Raw genomic sequence first — 18900 nt, 5'->3', positions numbered from 1 at the left:
ATTTATCGAGGAAGGTTATAGGCTATAAAACATCAGGCTATGACCAATAGGAGCCGAGCAGAGCGGGTGAAACCGCGCGGAAGTAGCTAGTCATAAATAAAGTCTTCCTTTTACCTCCAGATTGTTCTACGCGGGCGCGGCTCAAGGACAGATGCCGGAGATGTTGACGATGGTCAGTGCCCGAGCGACGCCGGCTGCCGCAGTACTAGCTGTAGCGTTACTCAGCCTCGTCTACCTCACCGTGTCGGATATCTACGCACTCATCAACTATGTCGGCTTTGCGACCTGGGTATGTAACCACTCCCGTAAAAGAAAAGGAGAGGAAAGCCCGAATACTCAAACGCTACTCAATTTTAAGACGCTCTCAAATGTAGTACTGTCACTATCAATTCTTTACTTTAAAAAAATGACAGGGATAGCACGATATTTAAGTACAACTTAACGTTTGAGTATTCGGACGTAAATGTATTAATTTATTATGTATTGTAGAACCTGTATTTTTTGAAATCGAGGTGCTATTTTCTAATATATGATGTGTAGAGCATAAAAACTAGAATGAAGTTTCTTGCTCGTTCTTCTCCATTCGAAGCTTGAACCGAGCACCTAGCTTCACTGACGGACAGGCTGACAGATTTTTTATTTCTTTGTTGATGTTTCAAAAGTACCTAAGTATATGGTTTAATTGGAATAAATGATTTGACTTTGACTATACAATAAAGAGACTCTTTAACTCAGATTGCTACAAAACCATGGACTTATATATTTTCATAGGCCGTCTATTAAACATATTTTTATTTTTTTCCTCTTTGATTACAGTTAAGTATCGGCGCTGCAGTATTGTGCTTGCCCGTGCTGAGGTACACACAACCCAATCTTGAACGACCCATCAAAGTAAACCTCTTCTTCCCCGGTAAGTGAATAGTAATCAGTATCATCGCTTACGCTATGTGACTATGTAATTAATATGTAGTAAGTTAACTATTTTCATAAATGTGGGAGAGCCATGCTTCGGCAAAAAACCGACGTGCAACGTTTGGAACCAGAGGCCCAATTACCCCCCTTCCTAATCTTCCCAATCCCCAATTTCCCCAACAACCCTTAAATTCCTAACCTCAAAAGGGTACCAACGCACTTGTCATGCCTCTGGTGTTTCGATTGCTTACCATCTGGTGATCCGTCAACTCGTTTACAGGCTTATACCTTAAAAAAAATGAAGACAAAGCTCGCTAAAAGTTTGTAACGAAAATAATGAACTTATACACCACCTGGTTTCATTTCACGTCCTGAGCCGTATTTTAGATATAGACTCCAAAATCTTAACCATTAACTAAGCGCCATGTTAAATTTCCAGTGATCTACATAATCTGCACGATACTGGTGGTGGCGTTCCCTGCGTTCGCGTCCCCCGCGGAGACAGGAGTGGGGTGCCTCATGATCCTCACTGCCGTGCCCGTCTACCTACTGCTGCTGCATCCCAGGACCCGGATCAAGTGGCTCAGCTCTATCACAAGTGAGTGGCGCATATAAATTGAGAGTAGATATTATAGAATAAAAGAAATATTTAGACCATTTTTTATAATAACTATCGTGAGACATACTAAATTAACTAACGGTTTACACACGTAGACGTTCTGAGAAAAACTCTACTACTTTCGATTAATATTTAGGCCTGTAATTCCGTAGTAATATGGTCGACTAATTGACACTGTAATTTTAATATAATTGGGACCCAAATAGAGATAAGCATGTTGTGTTCCCATTTTGGTTTCGACATTAATATGTAATACTAATGCTAATATATCCGGTAATCTAGATGTTTATTTATTTTGTGTTCTATTTCAGACTTTGCCACCGTCCTTGTGCAAAAGCTGACGTTATCATCGCGACCCAAAATGAAGGTAAGAATAATAGAAGTACAGAACCCATAATATAAGTTTACTTTACGTTTAAAATACTCAAAACGAGAGCTCGTTCGTCGCTCTGATTGGTTTCTTTATTTAAGGCGGCCAATCAGACCGCCGAACGCGCTCTCGTTTTGATTACTTTAAACGTAAATCAAACTCGTACTGAGATTACAAAACACCATAGATTACTTATTTACTATAGACTCAAGTTAATATTTTAAAGTTTTGTAACTAACAATAACATTTTATAATTATTTTCCAGTGAACGCGTTCAACTACGTCAGCTTTCGACAACATATCCGACCATCGGTAAGGCAACTACTTGTCTGTTTTACCAAAAGAGTACAAGAAAACATTTGCAACATTCAACCTCATTTATAGAATTAAAATAAAAACAACAATTGCGACAGCTTTGCTTCGACTTGGCAGTGCACTACCGAGCCTCTAGAAAATAATTATTTTTACTTCAATGGTAAAACAGGCAAGCGTACATTTACATTTTATATGAAAATAATGCTGTTATATTAAAATATCTATTTATATGTAATGTGTATAATATTAACCGAAGTTACACACTTGCGATTAATTCTCGCATTAATTGGCGTTTAATCGCAAATGTGAACGATTGAATTGTTGTATGTTATGAATAACTAATTAATGTACTCAATTACAAGATGTGAAGTTATTATAAAATGTGTGTTATAAGTCATATTGGTAAAAATTACTAGGTTTGCTATACGTTGAACGAAAACGAAACGAAAAAAGCGTGTTCGGCGCACTGATTGGTTGGTTTATTCGCATTAGCCAATCAGAGCACCGACCGCGCTTTCGTTTCATTTTCGTTCAACGTAAAGCAAACTCGTATTAATAATACACTTTGATGTAGACCGTGATGATTTCTTTGCAGTATCAATTTTAATTACAAGAATTATGTGTATATGTATAAAATATATACTACATTGTCTGTATGTGTTTATAGTCTCTTTCATAACTCGAATCGTGGTTTAATAATTACAATTATTGTTTGACATAAAAAAACTGTCATTATACCAATTTTTATTATAGGAACGAATGAAATTATTTCACTATATTGGCAGCTAATGGTTTAGATGAAAATGAGTAGTAAAACATAAGCTTGATATATTATAATGATGTGTATAACTAATCATTTTTATATGAAAAAGGAGAATTTGGGAACTCTGAGCGTTTGTGGGAGAATTTGCATAAACATCAAAGAATAGACAAAGTCACTGACATTATTTCATCTTTATTTGCTATAAAAGTAATGCTTTACGCATGATAAGTCTATTGTGCTTCGATTTTATATCAGTCATATTTAGCTGCAACTCAATTAATTATGTCTATGCGTATAATGTACTCGACTTGGCGGAGTCACTGCCGTGCCCCCATACAATTATACTATTTTAATAGCAAAAGAATACAGGAATGTGCACTCATCGTAGACTAAAATGCTAGTTTAGGTTTCTTATAATTTTTTAATGAAAATTATGTTTTAATAAATATATGAATGGATTTGGTTATATCTCCCGTGCACGCTATAATTTGTATTTTTTAGCCATTTTAGTTCGTAATGGTAGTAATCGAATTATTCAGAATCACATTGAAAAATTAAGATTGAAAATAGATCTGATTCAATAAGCGTTTAAACGGTAAAAAAATCAAAAATGTAAACATTTTCATTAAAACTTAATACCTACTTTAAAACGAGGAGAATAGAATCAAGGGGTGAATAGATACAGGAATGGGGTGAAAAGATGTTAGAACATTTTCCTAACTTTTACTCACCCCTCTTCTGTATCTATCCACCCCTCTAATTCAATTCACCCCGTTTTACCTTTACCTAACTTTTACCCCAAGACGTTAGTGTGACCATAATAAAAATCTATTAGGTATAATTACTACCAACACACGTTTAGTTTTTGCTGGGGACCACAAAATTCATAAACACTTTTACCTACTAAAAAACGTATTTGAAATGGACAATACATAGTCTATTATTAAATGATGTTAGTAGTAGCTTTTATATGCCTATATCTTGTTCAAATATCTTGTACTGTAGAAAATATAATTATAAATTTATAAGCAATAGTCAATCAATATTGTTTCAACATAATGTATCTAAAATCTAGTATTTCGGCTTGAAATCAATGTTTTATTTCCAATTTTTGGATCTGATTTTTAAGTTAAATACAGCTAGCTATGTTTAATTAAAGGAAAATGGGCGCGTTATTAATCACCTCGCGTTGTGTAAGCTATTAGCGTTTAGTTAATTATATTTTTTTACCGCTGTAACTTTCATTTGATAGTCTATATAAAAATTAAAAATAATTGTAAAGATGTGCCATCTGATTGTTTGAAAGTTATCAATCAATAGTTACAAACTTACTTTTGTACAAAGTTAGTATTTGGGAAATGTCATCCAAAATATAAAAATATGGCCATCATTATTAGCCGATAGCTTTTACTCTTTAAGAAAAACAATCAGTTGGTACATTTATATTACAAAAATAAGTATTTTTTTGTAAACCACTTTGATTTTGTCAGTATGGCTGTGCTAAACTAAGGACAAAGTGTTGCCATTCCCAAAGAATCATTTATATAATTTGATTTTCGTAGAAATAATTTTAGGTTTTATATTTTTGGATGTTTTGCATAAGTTACTAGTAAAAGAAGAATTAAAAAACATATACAAGTATCATAGCTTGACTTTAAAAGTAGAATGTATTATAATATGCATGTGTATGTATGTAAAAATTAAGTGAAAATCAATTTATAAAATAAATCATTGCACGCGATATTTCGTGACTAAACTATTTTTCGTTATATAATCAAAATATTTTTGTGGTTGGATTGTCTGTAGTGTGAATTGTTGGCATAATATTTGATGTTGTAATACACATAATTGTTAATTATAATATTCATGGCTTCGTCTAGATGTTAATTTGTATTTTTAATTGTGTAAATATGAAAGTTTGGAACATACTCAAAACATTCCAATGCGAGTTGCTAGCTGCTACTGCCGCAATAAAGTGTAGTAGCCATTTTAGAATGTATGTTATAATAATTATTATTTACTCTGCCGTACAATGGTTCATTCATTATGAAGTAAATTAATATTGATTTTTGGTAGTTTCTATCAATTTCAGAGGTGACACATCCATAGCTTGTCATCGTGTATCTTTGTAAAAATAAATTGCATTTCATCTTGCTTTTTCTTTCTTGATTTAAAATTACAAGTTTTATTTATTTACCAACAATAAACCATTGTACATAGGGTCTCTAGATATCGGATTAGGTGTAAAAGATGTAAAGTTTTGTAAACAAATATAATAATTATGTTGACTGCCTTTGTAACCGGTCTTAGTACCTGACTAGCTCCAAATAAGCAACAAAATGTATAAAAAGTTACCAAATTGTTGATCACAGTAGTTCACACAGACTTCTAGGCCAATTTAAATGATAATATAATGCAGTAATTTTAGTACTTTTGTATAAACTTTTGATTGCTGCTTTTGAGGAAAGCAATGGAAAAGGATCTTGACTTGAACGTTTAATTTAAAGTAAATAACAGTCCTAACGAGCAGAATCTCTAAAACGTATAATATACGTACCATTTTTATGCAATAGCAACATTTTTTAGTTTTATTTAAGTGGTAAGGAAATATTGCGCTCGAATTAAGTACAGAAATGTTGATGCAATTTTCAATGCATTTATTTTGCTCATTCCTTTTGTAATATTTATATGTTTAGATTTAAATACGTTTGTCGTAGAGTAATCATGTATTTGTATATCAATGTTATATGTGTCGATGTTTCTGTTAAGCGCAATGTCTTAAAGAGACGATATGACAATAATAAATTATTGAAGAAAGTGATTGTTGTTTCATTGACTCGATCAAATGTTAATTATTATAATTAAATAACACACACACACACACACACATTGGTGGATTATTATCATTAAGGTACATTAATGGCAAACTTAGTGCGAAACAGTTACGGAACGGCAGTAATTTTTACAAACTGCCCAGCGGGTTACGGGGGCTCCGGTTTGATAAGTAAGAGTAGGAACGTGGTAGTTTTTAGACCATAAGAGTCCGTTAGAGTCAGAGACACTCCCTTTCGCCTCGCTGGCTGGCTGGAGAAGTCATTAGGTGATTGTACCCCTATAAAAAAGTACGAAGCAGGTCCAGCTTTAAAGCTGAATTATTAAGAATTTTTTTCTAAGCCCTCAAGTGTGCTGCTATCAATAACACCAAGGCCATCTATTTTTGTATGAGCTTGCTTATGCTGATAACTAAACGCATACCACTAACGTCAAAGTCAGAGTCACATTGTCATTTGTCAAATGTCAATGTCACATTGTTTTCGTTGTGTTGTGTTGTTTCGTCGTATTATTGTGGTATTTTTCTAGTAAAATATAAATAAAAATGGTTAAATTCGGCAAAAATAAATTCAAAGCGTTAAACAAAGTCGCCAAGAGTCAGAAAATTGTAGCGACAAGTCCGAATGTGTCGAATAAAATCTTGAAGAAGAAAATAAATGCTGAAAAGAAGGTTACGTTTCAAAAAGAGGTTTTATTCAAGGAAGCAGTGACGAAAGGTGATAATACACTTGTGAAGAATGTAACAGCTAAGAAAGCGATTCTAAAACCTCCAAAGAAAGTGGAAAATGAGAAAGACAACGAGGTGAAGAACGCACCCAAACCTAAAGTGAAACCAGTTGAGAAAAAGAAGAAACGCCAAAAGACACAGATTAACGACACCAAACTAATGTTAAAATTGATGAGAGGTAGAAAGTAGAAGTCAAGTAAGATGTGTGAGATCGTTGAAGAAAAAGAAGTAAAGTTATATGTGTAGCGCAATACACACTATTATATTATTTTTAGTGATCAAATGTGATCTTTTACGACAGTTAAATATAAGGTTAATTTAATAAATAAGTTACATTACATGTTGTTTGTTTCATTTACTATTTCTCTTTAAAAAATGTATTATCAACTCACATGAATAGTTGTAGCAAGTAGTGCCACATCTACGTCATTGCACTTACTATGCGTTAAAATATTAACATGGTCCATTCTAAAAGTAGTTACAGTGCATAGAATAATTCCTTGTATGAATCACAAGTTCTTATATAGGCACTTACATATTACATATATGGGCAGAGCTGTATTATGTTACCTATGATTTAAGAGCGCTTTAGGATATACATATATGTTCGGTAGATTTAACTGTTCAGTTAAATCATAGGTCCATCTCATACCTTCAGTTAAAATCAAAGAGCATAATAATTGTAAGTTTAACCTTTCGTCTGCGAGTATATGAGACAACAATTGAATACACTTTGTGTCTCACACTGATCAGTGCTTCAGCATAAGTTGGGTTAAGGATGCTTTTCCACCAGATGTGCTATGCTCCATGTCATGGACATTTTTGGCTTCCACCGATCTATACCTATGGGATCTTAGTAATCCAGAAGTAGGTATTAATTTACGTTTTTTAGAAAAGTCGTGATAGAAGCACAGAGAATTGACTAATCAACTTGTAACTGTTGGTGAAAAACAAGTACTGATTTAGAAGCGAAAGTATCGTAAAATGGGGTGAATAGGGACAGAAGAGGGGTGAATAGGTACAGGGAAATTCTTCATACTATCTACTCACCCACTCTTTTATGTCCCTATTCACCCCATTTTACTGTTTACAAAAATCAAAACACCAGGCAGACATTTTATTGATTTATTTTATTTGAATAATCACATTACATAATAGAAAAAGGGAATCTCAGACATTAGAGACTTATATAGAAGTACACGAGAAGTATATTAGGGCCCATAGCACAACTAAAGCACATGGAGATTATACAAGACAGACTCAGATTATGAAATTTTCAATATGATTGTACAGTGCACTTAACTGTGCTTTGGACCATATATCGTGAAGATCACACCGTTTAGTTTTTACGGGTATTTTACCCAGAATATACACCAAATAATACCATATAAGTGGTACGAAGATACGAGTAGTACTCAATTTGAGAAGACCTAATATTAAGCGGAAGTCACAGATATTTTATTATTTTCTAATAGTAGAAAATGCAAGCCTACACTAGATGTCTAAAGTGCTATAACTATAAATACTTAAACTGAAATAATTTGGAGATACTAAGAATCGAGTCTTGATTACAAAAGTTTGACCTAATGCGCTAAACATGTATTAATTATTAGGTATTTTTTTTTATTGTGCACTAATTTTAAGCAATGGATTACAAATGAGCAGAGATAATCAGTTCTAAATTATTATTAGAACGCTAGAGTAAGCAAAATATACCATATTTTTATGATTACTTGACTTTTTAAACATATTTTGGTTAAGACCTGCTGCTTACAACATTTACAGCAAATATCTAAGTGGTAAGAAATCAAAATAATGTCTTAGGAAATATTGACCTTATTTTAATGGGCTTTAAGTAAACATTCCTTTAATAACTAAACTGCTGGATAACTTATATAATTTTTTATCTTTTTTATACTTTATAATAAATCAGTCCTATGCAAACTTCTTTCTATAGAAGTAGTTATAAATAAATTCTATTGAAATTATAATTTATGCAGAAGTTTATTATCAAATGCAAAAACTTCGTTATCAACCTGTTTGGAAAATATACATCATGTATTTTTAGGTCGAATTCCAGCCTATACATAGATACTATAGTAAGATTTGTATAAAAATAAAAGTAAATAATACACTTTAGTGTAAGGACACATACATATTACTTTTTAAATTGCACAATCAACTCACTAATACAAACAGCTGTCAGGAAATCTGTCTTTTTACTTTACTACAAAGGTACACACAAAATCTGATTAAATATACTTCTATTTTCTATTTGGAAGAACATATCTTTTTATGTCATATTCAAATAACGATGAGAACCATTATCTTATGAGTAATCAGAAATATTTATGCACATTAAGAATCTCTGGTGTTACAAAAATAGTAATTGACACTACAAAATTGTTGTTTTGGCAAAAATATAATTATTTTAGTTGTACTATTTTTAAGTAGCATGTTTAAGCAAAGGAATGTGGTTAAATGAACAATTCAATTGCTTGAACGAGAATATCTAAATGACATGATAGACGCGATATTCTTGGGTAAGCGATCTAGAACCGAATGAAAAGCAGTGCGATGACACGCGAATTGAACTCGATGCGGTGTAGCGCGGCAGCTAGGTTTTAAGTGCATTTGAATCGTTTAGTTTTGTTTCCAACATTATAAACAAAAACGTGATAGCACCGCGTCCAGTTCGCGCAAAAATATCAAGCCATTATGATCTTGTAAGCGTCTAGATCGCTCACGCAGAACGTTGCGTCATTAGGTGATTCAAGTTTATGAATATAACATAAAAAGATCGTGTATTTAGGTTACACTATTGATAAATATAAAACTTACATTATGTTTAAGTATTCAGTTACATAAATATATTATGTTTGCCCTATGACATAGAAAAATAGCTAAATAAATCAACTATGCACAACATTGATAGATGATGGTTATAATTTAGATTATAGAAGCCTGTTTCAAACCAATCAGATGCTGTGGAACAGGCCTATAATCTAAAATTTACAAAAAAATATCAGTCAGGTCTCAAAATTAAAGACATTGACAAAGTAGTGTTTTCTCATAGAATTTATTGTTTTAAATAATAAATAGGGATGTTTCCAGCCATACGACACATTTTTAGAATGCAAAAAAAGACAATTCAATATAGATTTTGTACGACATCGTACTTTATGACGTCACATTCATTTTGTATGAACTAGCATACACATTACACAAATATAAAGAAAAGCTTAGCCCAGCTGTTTTTGACCTAAAAAATAATATATAACTGCTCATTCAGAGCTTATGCCGAGCAATTGACGATTTCTAATCACTTTTGTGTGTGGAAACATCCCAAATAGATTTTGTGACGAGTTAATTGTCGTGTAGGCGCCTAATACCGACCACGGCCCCTTCCTCGGCCACGGCCGCGTCCACGCGGGGAGCCCCGGGGCCTCTCGACGACGGCGGCGGCCTGGACTACTGGTGGCGGAGTCTTTGGCTTCTCCGGCTCCGGCTTCACTGGTTCCTCCTGCTTTGGTGGCTCAGGTGCTGGCTTCTCTTCTTTTACTGGGGCTAGAAATATGGAAAATAGATTAGAAAATTGAGCAAATGATGTGGTACTGTAATTCCATTGTTTTTGAAAAGTTGGGGCATGGTTTGCAGTTTGCATTTTAAGTAACACTTTCCAACAGTTATGTTACAAGCCCCATATGAGGTTCACCTAGTACATACAACACACTCAATTTTGAAAATTTTAATCAGACTAACGGTTGTAATTACAAATTCACTGTAACACTTCTAAAGGGGACTTATAATTTGTTTTTATTTACCAGTAGTCTCATCCTCCAAGATCTCATCGACGGTCTGCTCCCAGTTCTCCATGTCCTCGCCACCGTCCCCACCCTCACCATCATCCTTGTTCAGGATGGAGTCCTCTGCAGCCGAGTCCAGGACTTCCTCATCTACAATATTTATAACATGTTAATGTAAAGATAGAATATGGTGCTATAGCTTAGCCTTTGACTGCCATCAGAAAACTGTTGAAGGCAAGTCCCCGTTAACTCCAGTCACCGGTGAGTGTGGCAGTTAACATGCTAAAGTAGTATAATAATAATGTTGGGAGTATAGTTAGCAGACGTAAGTTTATAATTGTAAACGGGCTGAAGGGATCGAGATAAAGTTTGGAACAGCCTATCTACCTCTGTGAATTTATAATTAGATTGCATGAGAATTAGATCAAGTTTTCAATCTCTATTTGCATGGTAACATTTATAAGAACAAGACTTTCGAGTAAATTAATAAAAATGTATAATTTTTAAAACAATCCTACTAATATTATAAAATGCGAAAGTTTGTACGTTTGTTTGTTACTTCATCACGTAAAACTGACTGAAGGGATCAGATCTACATCTGTTCCAAACTTCATATGGTCTGGAATAACATATGGTCCACTTTTGAACCCACAGGCGAAGATGCAGCAGAAGTTAGTATGATATAAAGTCAAGTCTATGTTAGCAGTAGTAAGAATTATTGATAAAAGGAATCATACCCTTGTTTTCTTCATCATGATCATGGCCGTTCTGCTCGGCTTCATCATCAACCTTGCGACGCTTGGCATCAGAATTCTCATCGGTGTCCAACGACCTCTTGTTATTGGATGTCTCATTTCCCTGTTGACAAAATGTTCATGTTATAAGCATAATCACATATAATAATAAGCCATATTAAACTAAACATTTAAACATTGTAAGAAATTATAATAAAAAAAAAACACTTGAAAAACATGTAAATAACTGTTGTTCCACGAGAATTGAAGGTAATTATTATGTTATCGGCTTACACACGTTACTGTTCGACGAAGAACTCGACTAGTTTCAAGCCATGCTAGAGGCTCATATTCATGAACAGTTACATGAGTAAGCTAATAACATAATAATTAATTTAGTATGTCTCACGATAATTATAACGAGTCTTGAAAAGACAGTTATCATGCGTGAACAGTCATCCATTATTCATTACATTCACACATAGACATGACCAAGATAGGACATTAAAACATTTAACTTTCAATGTCTTGAAAATATTTGAGATGTCTTGCATCGGAGACAATATAAGAAAAGAAGAGATTCCACGAACATCGAGAAATCATGGCGCTTGCAACAGTGCCGAAATATCGGAAACTCATAGACATGGTATAAATATTCCGTCACAAGTTCTAATGATATCATGCTGTTTCCATCCAACAGTTTAGAAGATGAAGGACTTAGATTGGCCACAACATTGAATAGATTTGTTCTCTCCAACATAATACATCTCCACATACATGCCTACACAATTAGGAAGGGATACCTAAACACAAATAATACGTAAACATTTTTAAAGACGAATTACGATGTCTTTGGAAGTAATTTGTTTGACTTATGGAACCGATAAACGTAAAATAATGTAAAATAATTATACAAAACATTCCTTTAGGAGTTGAAACTATAAAATGTTAAATCCCATTTTTCTTTATTTTGGGCTCCCAAAAAGGGTGGTTTTCTGCCATACACAAGGGAAAATTACAGATAGTAAAATTTATGAAATCACTCTGTTGTCAAAGTAGCAACCTAAAGTCGACATCATTTAATTCAATTCTAGACCAGGCACCTTCTTTTTCCTGAAGTTCAAAAGTTCCTACTTTTGAGTGTCAAAGTCAATATTAAAATATTACAAATGTTGCACCCTAGTGAATCTATTTGCGATACGATCCACAAGGCGATTTTCACCAGTCAGTTAACAATATATTTTGCTTATCAGTTTATTAAAAGTAATATTATAAGGTATGTTATCGGTCACATTAAATCAACAAATGGGGGTCCTACCAACATATAATAATACCATGCACTCTGTTTGTTTATCCATACCGATGTTCCGGCTATCGGGTACGGGTATGGCTAGATGATATAAAAATAATATTAGCATAATGCGTAACAAATCAATAACTTGATACTAGTATGAAAATATGCATTGTTATCGAGTCTTTGCATGATTGTTAGTAAATGATATAGAAAACTGATGTGAAACAACTCATGCATTGTGTTTCGTCATATGAGTGAGGTTACCAGAGGCACAATACCTAACTCTTAATGCCTAAAAGTCCCAATGCTTTTGTATGTCCTCTAGTGTTGCAAGTGTCCATGGGCGGCGCTGATTGCCATCCTCAAATCTATACTTCTATACTACTATTATAAAGCTGAAGGGTTTGTTTGATTTTTTTTTTGTTTGAACGCGTTAATCTCCAGAACTACTGGTCCGATTTGAATAATTCTGTGTTGAATAGTGCATTTATCGAGGAAGGCTATAGGCTATAAAACATCATGCTATGACCATTAGGAGCCAAGAAGGGCGGGTAAAACCGCGCGGAAGTAGCTAGTATTCCATAAGTTCAGTTCCACTTACCAGTTGGGTGCCGCTCTTCTCAGCCAGAAGCCTGGTGAAGAGTTGATGGTGCCTCCAGGTGCGGAGATGTACCTGCGCGGTCTCATCAGTATCCAGCAGCTTGCGGCAGAGACTGCACTGTATGCAGCGGAACTCGGACAGGAATGAACCGCCTACACCACGCTCAGTGCTGTTGGCGAGAAAATATGTTTTAAATAAGACATTACATAAAATTATAATATCATTTGTAAGTAAGTAGAGGAATACACGAATTGAAACCAATTTTTCTGCCTAATTATGAGTGTAATATTGACTAGATAGCCTGCACTATACATACTACACTATACACTGCATGTACTAGGAACAAACTTTAGTACATGCTTACTACTACAGAAACTACAGAGAAAATCGTAAATGAATTCTTAAAAAAAAGAACAACTTGCTCAAATTGGAATCTCAATATCACTGAGGCAGGACAATCAGGCTTTTGTTATGTTTTCCTAAGGTGTTTGTTAACCAGAGCTGCGGACTACCTAGCGGGTTTACCGGGGCTCCGGCTCGAAAAGCAGGAGTAGGAACGGGGTGGGTTTTAGTCAGTAAGAGTCTAACACTCCCTCTCACCTCGCCCAAGGCGGGAGAAGTCATTGGATGATTTTCCCCCTTAAAAAAAAGGTGTTTGTTGAAATGAACTTCAGTAAACTCTCTCCACCTACCTGTAAGCCGGGAACATATCCTGTGTGGCTCCAGTGAGATCGTCTCCCTCCTTGTAGTCCAAGATGGTCTTATCATTGTCCAGTTTGGATTTTTTCTCCTCCGCATCACCCTCGGGTTTGGCCTCACCTTCACCCTCATTCTTAGCTTCATCCTGTGTGAAGAATACAACATTAAAATATATAAACTATACTTTTGAATGGTATTGGTAGTATGACTAAATGACTTCATTCATTATGAAATGTAGAAGGCACTTATTATTCTTTCAACCATCATGCGATAAATGTCTAAAATATGTGTTTACAAATTAAACTGCCTGTTCAGAGAACTGTTGAAAGCAAATCGTCGGCTTACACCATTCACCGGTAACCTATGTGGCAGTTTAAGTAGCAGTAATTTATAGATCACGAATGGTATTTGTTACTATAGATAAGTACCTAGCTCTGATTGTATGAATGTCACAATTTCCTTTGTAAAGGTAATTAAAAAATGAAATGTTCAGGAGAGTCGTTTAAACTCGTCGGTCGTCGTACGAATACTAGGAAAAATGTTTTTTTTTTGCTAGGTTATAAACGCCAAAAATGTCATCGTAGAGCCACGAGAGTAAGCGCATTCGAAAGAGCGGAAAAATTTGTGTAGGATCCATCCATTATCCATATTAAACTCATTTTTGACCAAAATGTCGCTTATACCCTATTTCCTTTTAAGCGTCGATTTGGACATCCATGAACGAATAAACGATTTGTAGCTATTTATCTTTACAAACCTGGTTCTCTCCCTCTCCATCCTTGGCTTCAGCATCCTCCCCATCCTTGTCGGTTCCGTTCTTGTCGTCGTTGCGGCGCCGACGCTGCCTGTCCTCGCGCAGGTACAGCTGCTCCATGTTCAGGGTCGAGATCACCATTACTACAGCAGAAATAATATATTTTATAGTAGAGTTATTAAAACAATACAAAGTATTGACTTGGGACTTAAAAAATGACTAGATTAAGAGATTATTAACACATTAACAGACGCGGCGTAACTTTATTTGATGTTGATAGCATTTTTTATTTTTATTTTCATTATTTTCATCCGTGATCATAGCGCTTGCAACAGTGTCGAAATATCGGAAACTCATTGAAGTAGAAAAACACACACAAAATCCTGTTTTTCAAAGAAACAAAATTGATTAACCTTTCGTATGCTAGTCTTTATATATATAATTCTTCTGTACGTGTGTATGTCACTAAACTCCTCTTAAACGACTAGACGGATTTTGATGAAACTTTTTGTGTGTGTTCAAGAGGATCTGAGAATGGTTTAGATTCACAATTTTGTCCGCTAGACAATGTTTTTTTAATTAATTTTTAATTTATTAGTAGTTGTTGATTTTGGAATGTTTTACATCGGATCCGACGGACGGCGCTACCATCGCAGTGTCAAATATTAATGACGTTAGATATTGTCATAACATTTGAATAATAATTTTCATCAAAAAGGTCCAGAATGTTTTAGCTTATTAAAAAAGTTAAAAATTTTCAAATTAACGTGTAGACAGGACAACGTCTGTCGGGTCCGCTAGTATATAATATAACACAACAATAGAAAATACATTGTGTCTTGTGTGGATCTGCGTTCCAGCACACGACGGGTTAAAATATTATTATGTTCAATGTGCGAGTGTGACTAACCAAGACATTTTCCCTTTTAAACCCTCAATCGAAAAAGAAAACATGATTTGCTATCTCAAGAACAAGAAACAAAGAACCTAACACAATAGTTTGCAACTCACCTTCAGGCTTAGGCTTGGTAATAATCTCCTGCTTGTCTTGCATATTCCTCAAATGCTCGGCAGTGAGGCGGTGCTCATCAAGCTCGATCCTGGTAGGCATCTCCTTGTGGCAGGATGTGCAGGTGGGGTGCAGGTACTTCTTCAGCTTGCGATGTCCGACGGTGGTGCGGTGTATGGCTCCGTCGGCCGCGTACATGTCACACATCGCGCAGTAGAAGTCGCGGGCCGGCTGCTGCCCGGCTTTGCGGGTGCGTTTCATCTCGCGGATCTGTTTTAATGGAAGTGAAAGGAATGTTTTTAATTTCATATACAACACATTGGTACATATATTGTGTTTCTTAAGACAATCTAATCGAAACCATTAATAAAATGGCACACACTTATATTAGAACTTAAGACGAGATATTTATCATGTTTATTTATGTCTATGAGTTTCCGATATTTCAGCACTATTGCAAGCGCCTCGATCGTGGATGAACTGAATATCCCGTCTTTAAGTTCTTATGTTAGTGTTAGTAAACATGTCAGTTTAAAGACTTAGATTCACGCATTTATTTGTGACGTAAGTGTTGTTAGAATATTATAAAAATTACCTTAAACTCCTGACGCATGGTGTCAGCAGTGAGCGCATAGCTCTCCGCAGTCTTCGTCATCATGATAGCATGAGCTCGTCCACTGAGATGGTTTTCAAAGGACCTGCCATCCCACATGCTCTTGTTACAGATGTGACACTTCAGTAGCTGAGGGTTAATGTCATCATATCTGGTCTTCGGAGCCTCCTTCTTGGTGTCCTCAGCCTTTTCCTTATCTTGCTCAGTTGAGGCAGCATCATTCTTCTCTTCGTTTTCACTGCGGGATGGTTTGCTGGTAAATAAAGGGCATATTGTATAGAAATTAAGTTCCACCCATTTATGGGACAAAATCTATGCAGGTTGTAGCACACTTTTATTAAGATAATAAATTAGCAATACACTAAAAAGGAGGCGAGGCGAGTTGTGTTGTGTTCAGTATCTGTATTGAAGACAACTATATAATATCTTGACTAAGTTCTAAAGATTACAGCTAATGTGATGTTTTCATGTCCATTTCCATAAATATTGTCTTGCTCCGTATGGATTTAATCTTCTTTTCCTTTAGTTAAAGATGATGTAAGTTTTCAAATGACGTTTCTCTGTTTATTAGTAAAGTCAATGTTATTATTACACACTTACCAATGTGACACATGGCTAATGTTTATCAATCCATTACAATCCATAGGAGGTAGCATTAAACAGTAGATAAAAATAGGTGCACAAACCAGTACAGGGCAGTGCACCCAGGGTTATGAAATTCCAATAACAAGCCAACATACATATAGACAGATATCTAGGTATACCTGCCTATGGTGAAGACAATTTTTCACAGAATATAAAAACAAAACTTTCGAGATTTGTCACAGAAATATATTTGCACCTCAAATGAGGCAGAAACTAATGTAATGCCAATTCGGCTAAAGTTCAGAGGCCGGTGAACGTAAAGTGTTAACAGAGACTTATTGCAGTGAGGCTCGGCGCCAGCAGGGGCACAAGAAATTCGGTGTCACCACCGGAAGGAAACATTCAGGGTTCCTTACCTCTCCTTAACAGGTTTAGCCTTTGAATCGGCCTCCTTTTTCGGGGAACTCTTGTTTTGTTGCCTTTGCCCATCATTGGGCCTATATGGTTTACGATTGTTGTTGACACGCTCACCGGAGCGATTGTAAGTTCCCGTACGCCGGAAATTACCTTGATTGCCCATCTAAAGGGAATTGATCAGAACATGTGTGTTAGTAAGAAGTCTGCCAGGCTCTACGAGCCATGAAGAGATGCTGAAATTTGAAATACTTCAGATTTGTCATTAAAATGTGATTATGAAATTATTTGCTCTATAACTGAAGATTCTGGGATCCAATAAAGAGGTCTCAGTAAATTATATTTTTTCATGCATGAAAATAATGGAAGAATTAGGTACTTGATAATTAAAACATTAAAGCAGGAAAAGTTTGCATAAGATCTAGCATTTTCAGATGTGACAGAGTATTTATAATACCAGACATCAAAGAAATTTGGATGATGCATAGGTCTTTGAAACTGTACAATATAGTTTTTACTCAAGTCCTACCGCGGTATATCTTTCCAAACCTTTTTTAGAAGATGGTACTTACCCTGGTAGGTCCATAACCACGATCATACCGACCCATGTTGGGTCCGAAATCACGTCTGATAGGCATGTCGAGGAGTGAGGGGACAGGGTTCTGACGAGGTTGTAGCAGATTGATGATGTTGTTGGCTAGAGCCAGAGTGGCCTCAGTGGAGCCCCCCGACAAAGGGAGCAGGTTGGGCATGCCGCCGCCAGGGCCACTGCCCTGCCACGGCGACACTCCGCTGCGCCCGAAGTTCTTCCCGCGATCATTGCGTTGAAAATCCATGCGACGCCCACCGTTGCTTTGCGGTCTACGATTCGCCATCTTGTAATCTAGACCAAAAAATATAGCTAGATAACATCCGATTTTATAGGCATAACTACACATTACTTCGCGTGGTATTTAATTTAAACTTACTAGAAAGTAGAACGTCGCCGGCCGGCAGCAATGAGCCCAAACTAACGGACCCCGTTTATTATATTTTTTCAATATTACTATTTTACAGAAATACTGCAGTTTGTATCAAAATAAACTATAAATAAATGCAATAAAATTGATATACAACATTATTTACATAGATAGATAGAAATAGCAAAAACAACACGAAAAACGCTGCTTACGTAGCTTTTTCATAATTGATTTTCCTAACATTGTCTGTATTGGATAGGACACAGAATATCGCAGAATACGACTTAGAAAACCTATATATCGATTAATACTTACAAAGGAAACGCAGAAATTATCTCCGCAAATATATTTCACCAACACAAACTATTTATTGGAGTAAAATAAAATTTTATCGCAAACACGGAGACAAGACACCAAGCCGATCGCCGCCGTAAACGTCAAATGTGACAAAGATGGCCGCTGACTCACTCAACGCGACGCGACCGCTCCCCGCCCCCGCCTCTCACGGAGATCAAACGGATCAATGGTTTTTTAGCACTATGCCGTCTGGCTATCAAGTATGGCGTTAGTGAGCTCTGTATTGATTTTATACCATAAGCAAAGGCATAGGTGTTTTTCTACTGCCGCTCGGCGCAATGTTAACGGTTTGACTGATAAACTGGGAATAAACTTACTGAGACCCTAATAAAGTGTTGATTTAAAGTTACTTGTTTGTATTACCAATGAGTACTTGAATAATTTGGTGATTAGGTCTAATCGAAGGTTCTAATGCTAATGAGATACCATAATGACTCACTATTATAAGTTCAATTACTTAAAGTTTAAACTATAAGAGTATTTCTTGATGGATAATTTTATTAGTAACGCATTGGTTACATTATAAGATTTGCGCTC

General features: G+C 35.5%; 2 protein-coding genes across 4 annotated transcripts in view; one reads left to right on the top strand and one right to left on the bottom strand.

Annotated features, from left to right (window-relative positions):
- LOC118270427 (large neutral amino acids transporter small subunit 1) overlaps window positions 1–5800 on the top strand; it is a 50447-nt gene extending 44647 nt beyond the window's left edge. The window contains exons 9-13 of the mRNA XM_035586009.2: window positions 121–289; window positions 817–910; window positions 1352–1510; window positions 1843–1898; window positions 2167–5800. Of these exons, the coding sequence (XP_035441902.1) occupies window positions 121–289; window positions 817–910; window positions 1352–1510; window positions 1843–1898; window positions 2167–2169 (481 nt within the window). The 3' untranslated portion in view covers window positions 2170–5800. The remainder of the gene's footprint in view (window positions 1–120; window positions 290–816; window positions 911–1351; window positions 1511–1842; window positions 1899–2166) is intronic.
- Window positions 5801–7649: 1849 nt separating this feature from the next.
- LOC118270346 (zinc finger protein on ecdysone puffs) lies at window positions 7650–18489 on the bottom strand. Of its 3 annotated transcripts, none has more exons than XM_035585908.2 (11): window positions 18322–18489; window positions 17620–17930; window positions 17050–17213; window positions 16031–16301; window positions 15438–15705; window positions 14430–14569; window positions 13666–13817; window positions 12974–13142; window positions 11082–11202; window positions 10363–10494; window positions 7650–10105 (listed from the first exon to the last, which is right to left on the bottom strand). In XM_035585908.2, the coding sequence occupies exons 2-11, from the start codon at window positions 17920–17922 to the stop codon at window positions 9924–9926; spliced, it is 1902 nt and encodes a 633-aa protein (XP_035441801.2). In that variant the 5' UTR covers window positions 17923–17930; window positions 18322–18489; the 3' UTR covers window positions 7650–9923. The 3 variants fall into 3 exon arrangements, with proteins under 3 accessions (XP_035441801.2, XP_035441802.2, XP_050553880.1); XM_035585909.2 differs by having other exon boundaries at window positions 16031–16286; XM_050697923.1 differs by lacking the exon at window positions 17050–17213 and having other exon boundaries at window positions 18322–18454.
- Window positions 18490–18900: the final 411 nt, after the last annotated feature.

Source organism: Spodoptera frugiperda, chromosome 13 (assembly GCF_023101765.2).
Source record: "Spodoptera frugiperda isolate SF20-4 chromosome 13, AGI-APGP_CSIRO_Sfru_2.0, whole genome shotgun sequence".
Classification (NCBI taxonomy): domain Eukaryota; kingdom Metazoa; phylum Arthropoda; class Insecta; order Lepidoptera; family Noctuidae; genus Spodoptera; species Spodoptera frugiperda.
Note: the sequence above shows the minus strand (reverse complement) of the source record. Positions and strands in the feature narration are given on the sequence as shown.

Coding starts and splice junctions, on each gene's coding strand:
- LOC118270346 (XM_035585908.2), bottom strand. CDS start 17,922: ATGGCGAATCGTAGACCGCAAAGCAACGGTGGGCGTCGCATGGATTTT. Junction 16,302..17,049: donor GCTAAACCTGTTAAGGAGAG/GTAAGGAACCCT, acceptor TTTATTTACCAG/CAAACCATCCCGCAGTGAAA. Junction 15,706..16,030: donor CCATGCGTCAGGAGTTTAAG/GTAATTTTTATA, acceptor CCATTAAAACAG/ATCCGCGAGATGAAACGCAC.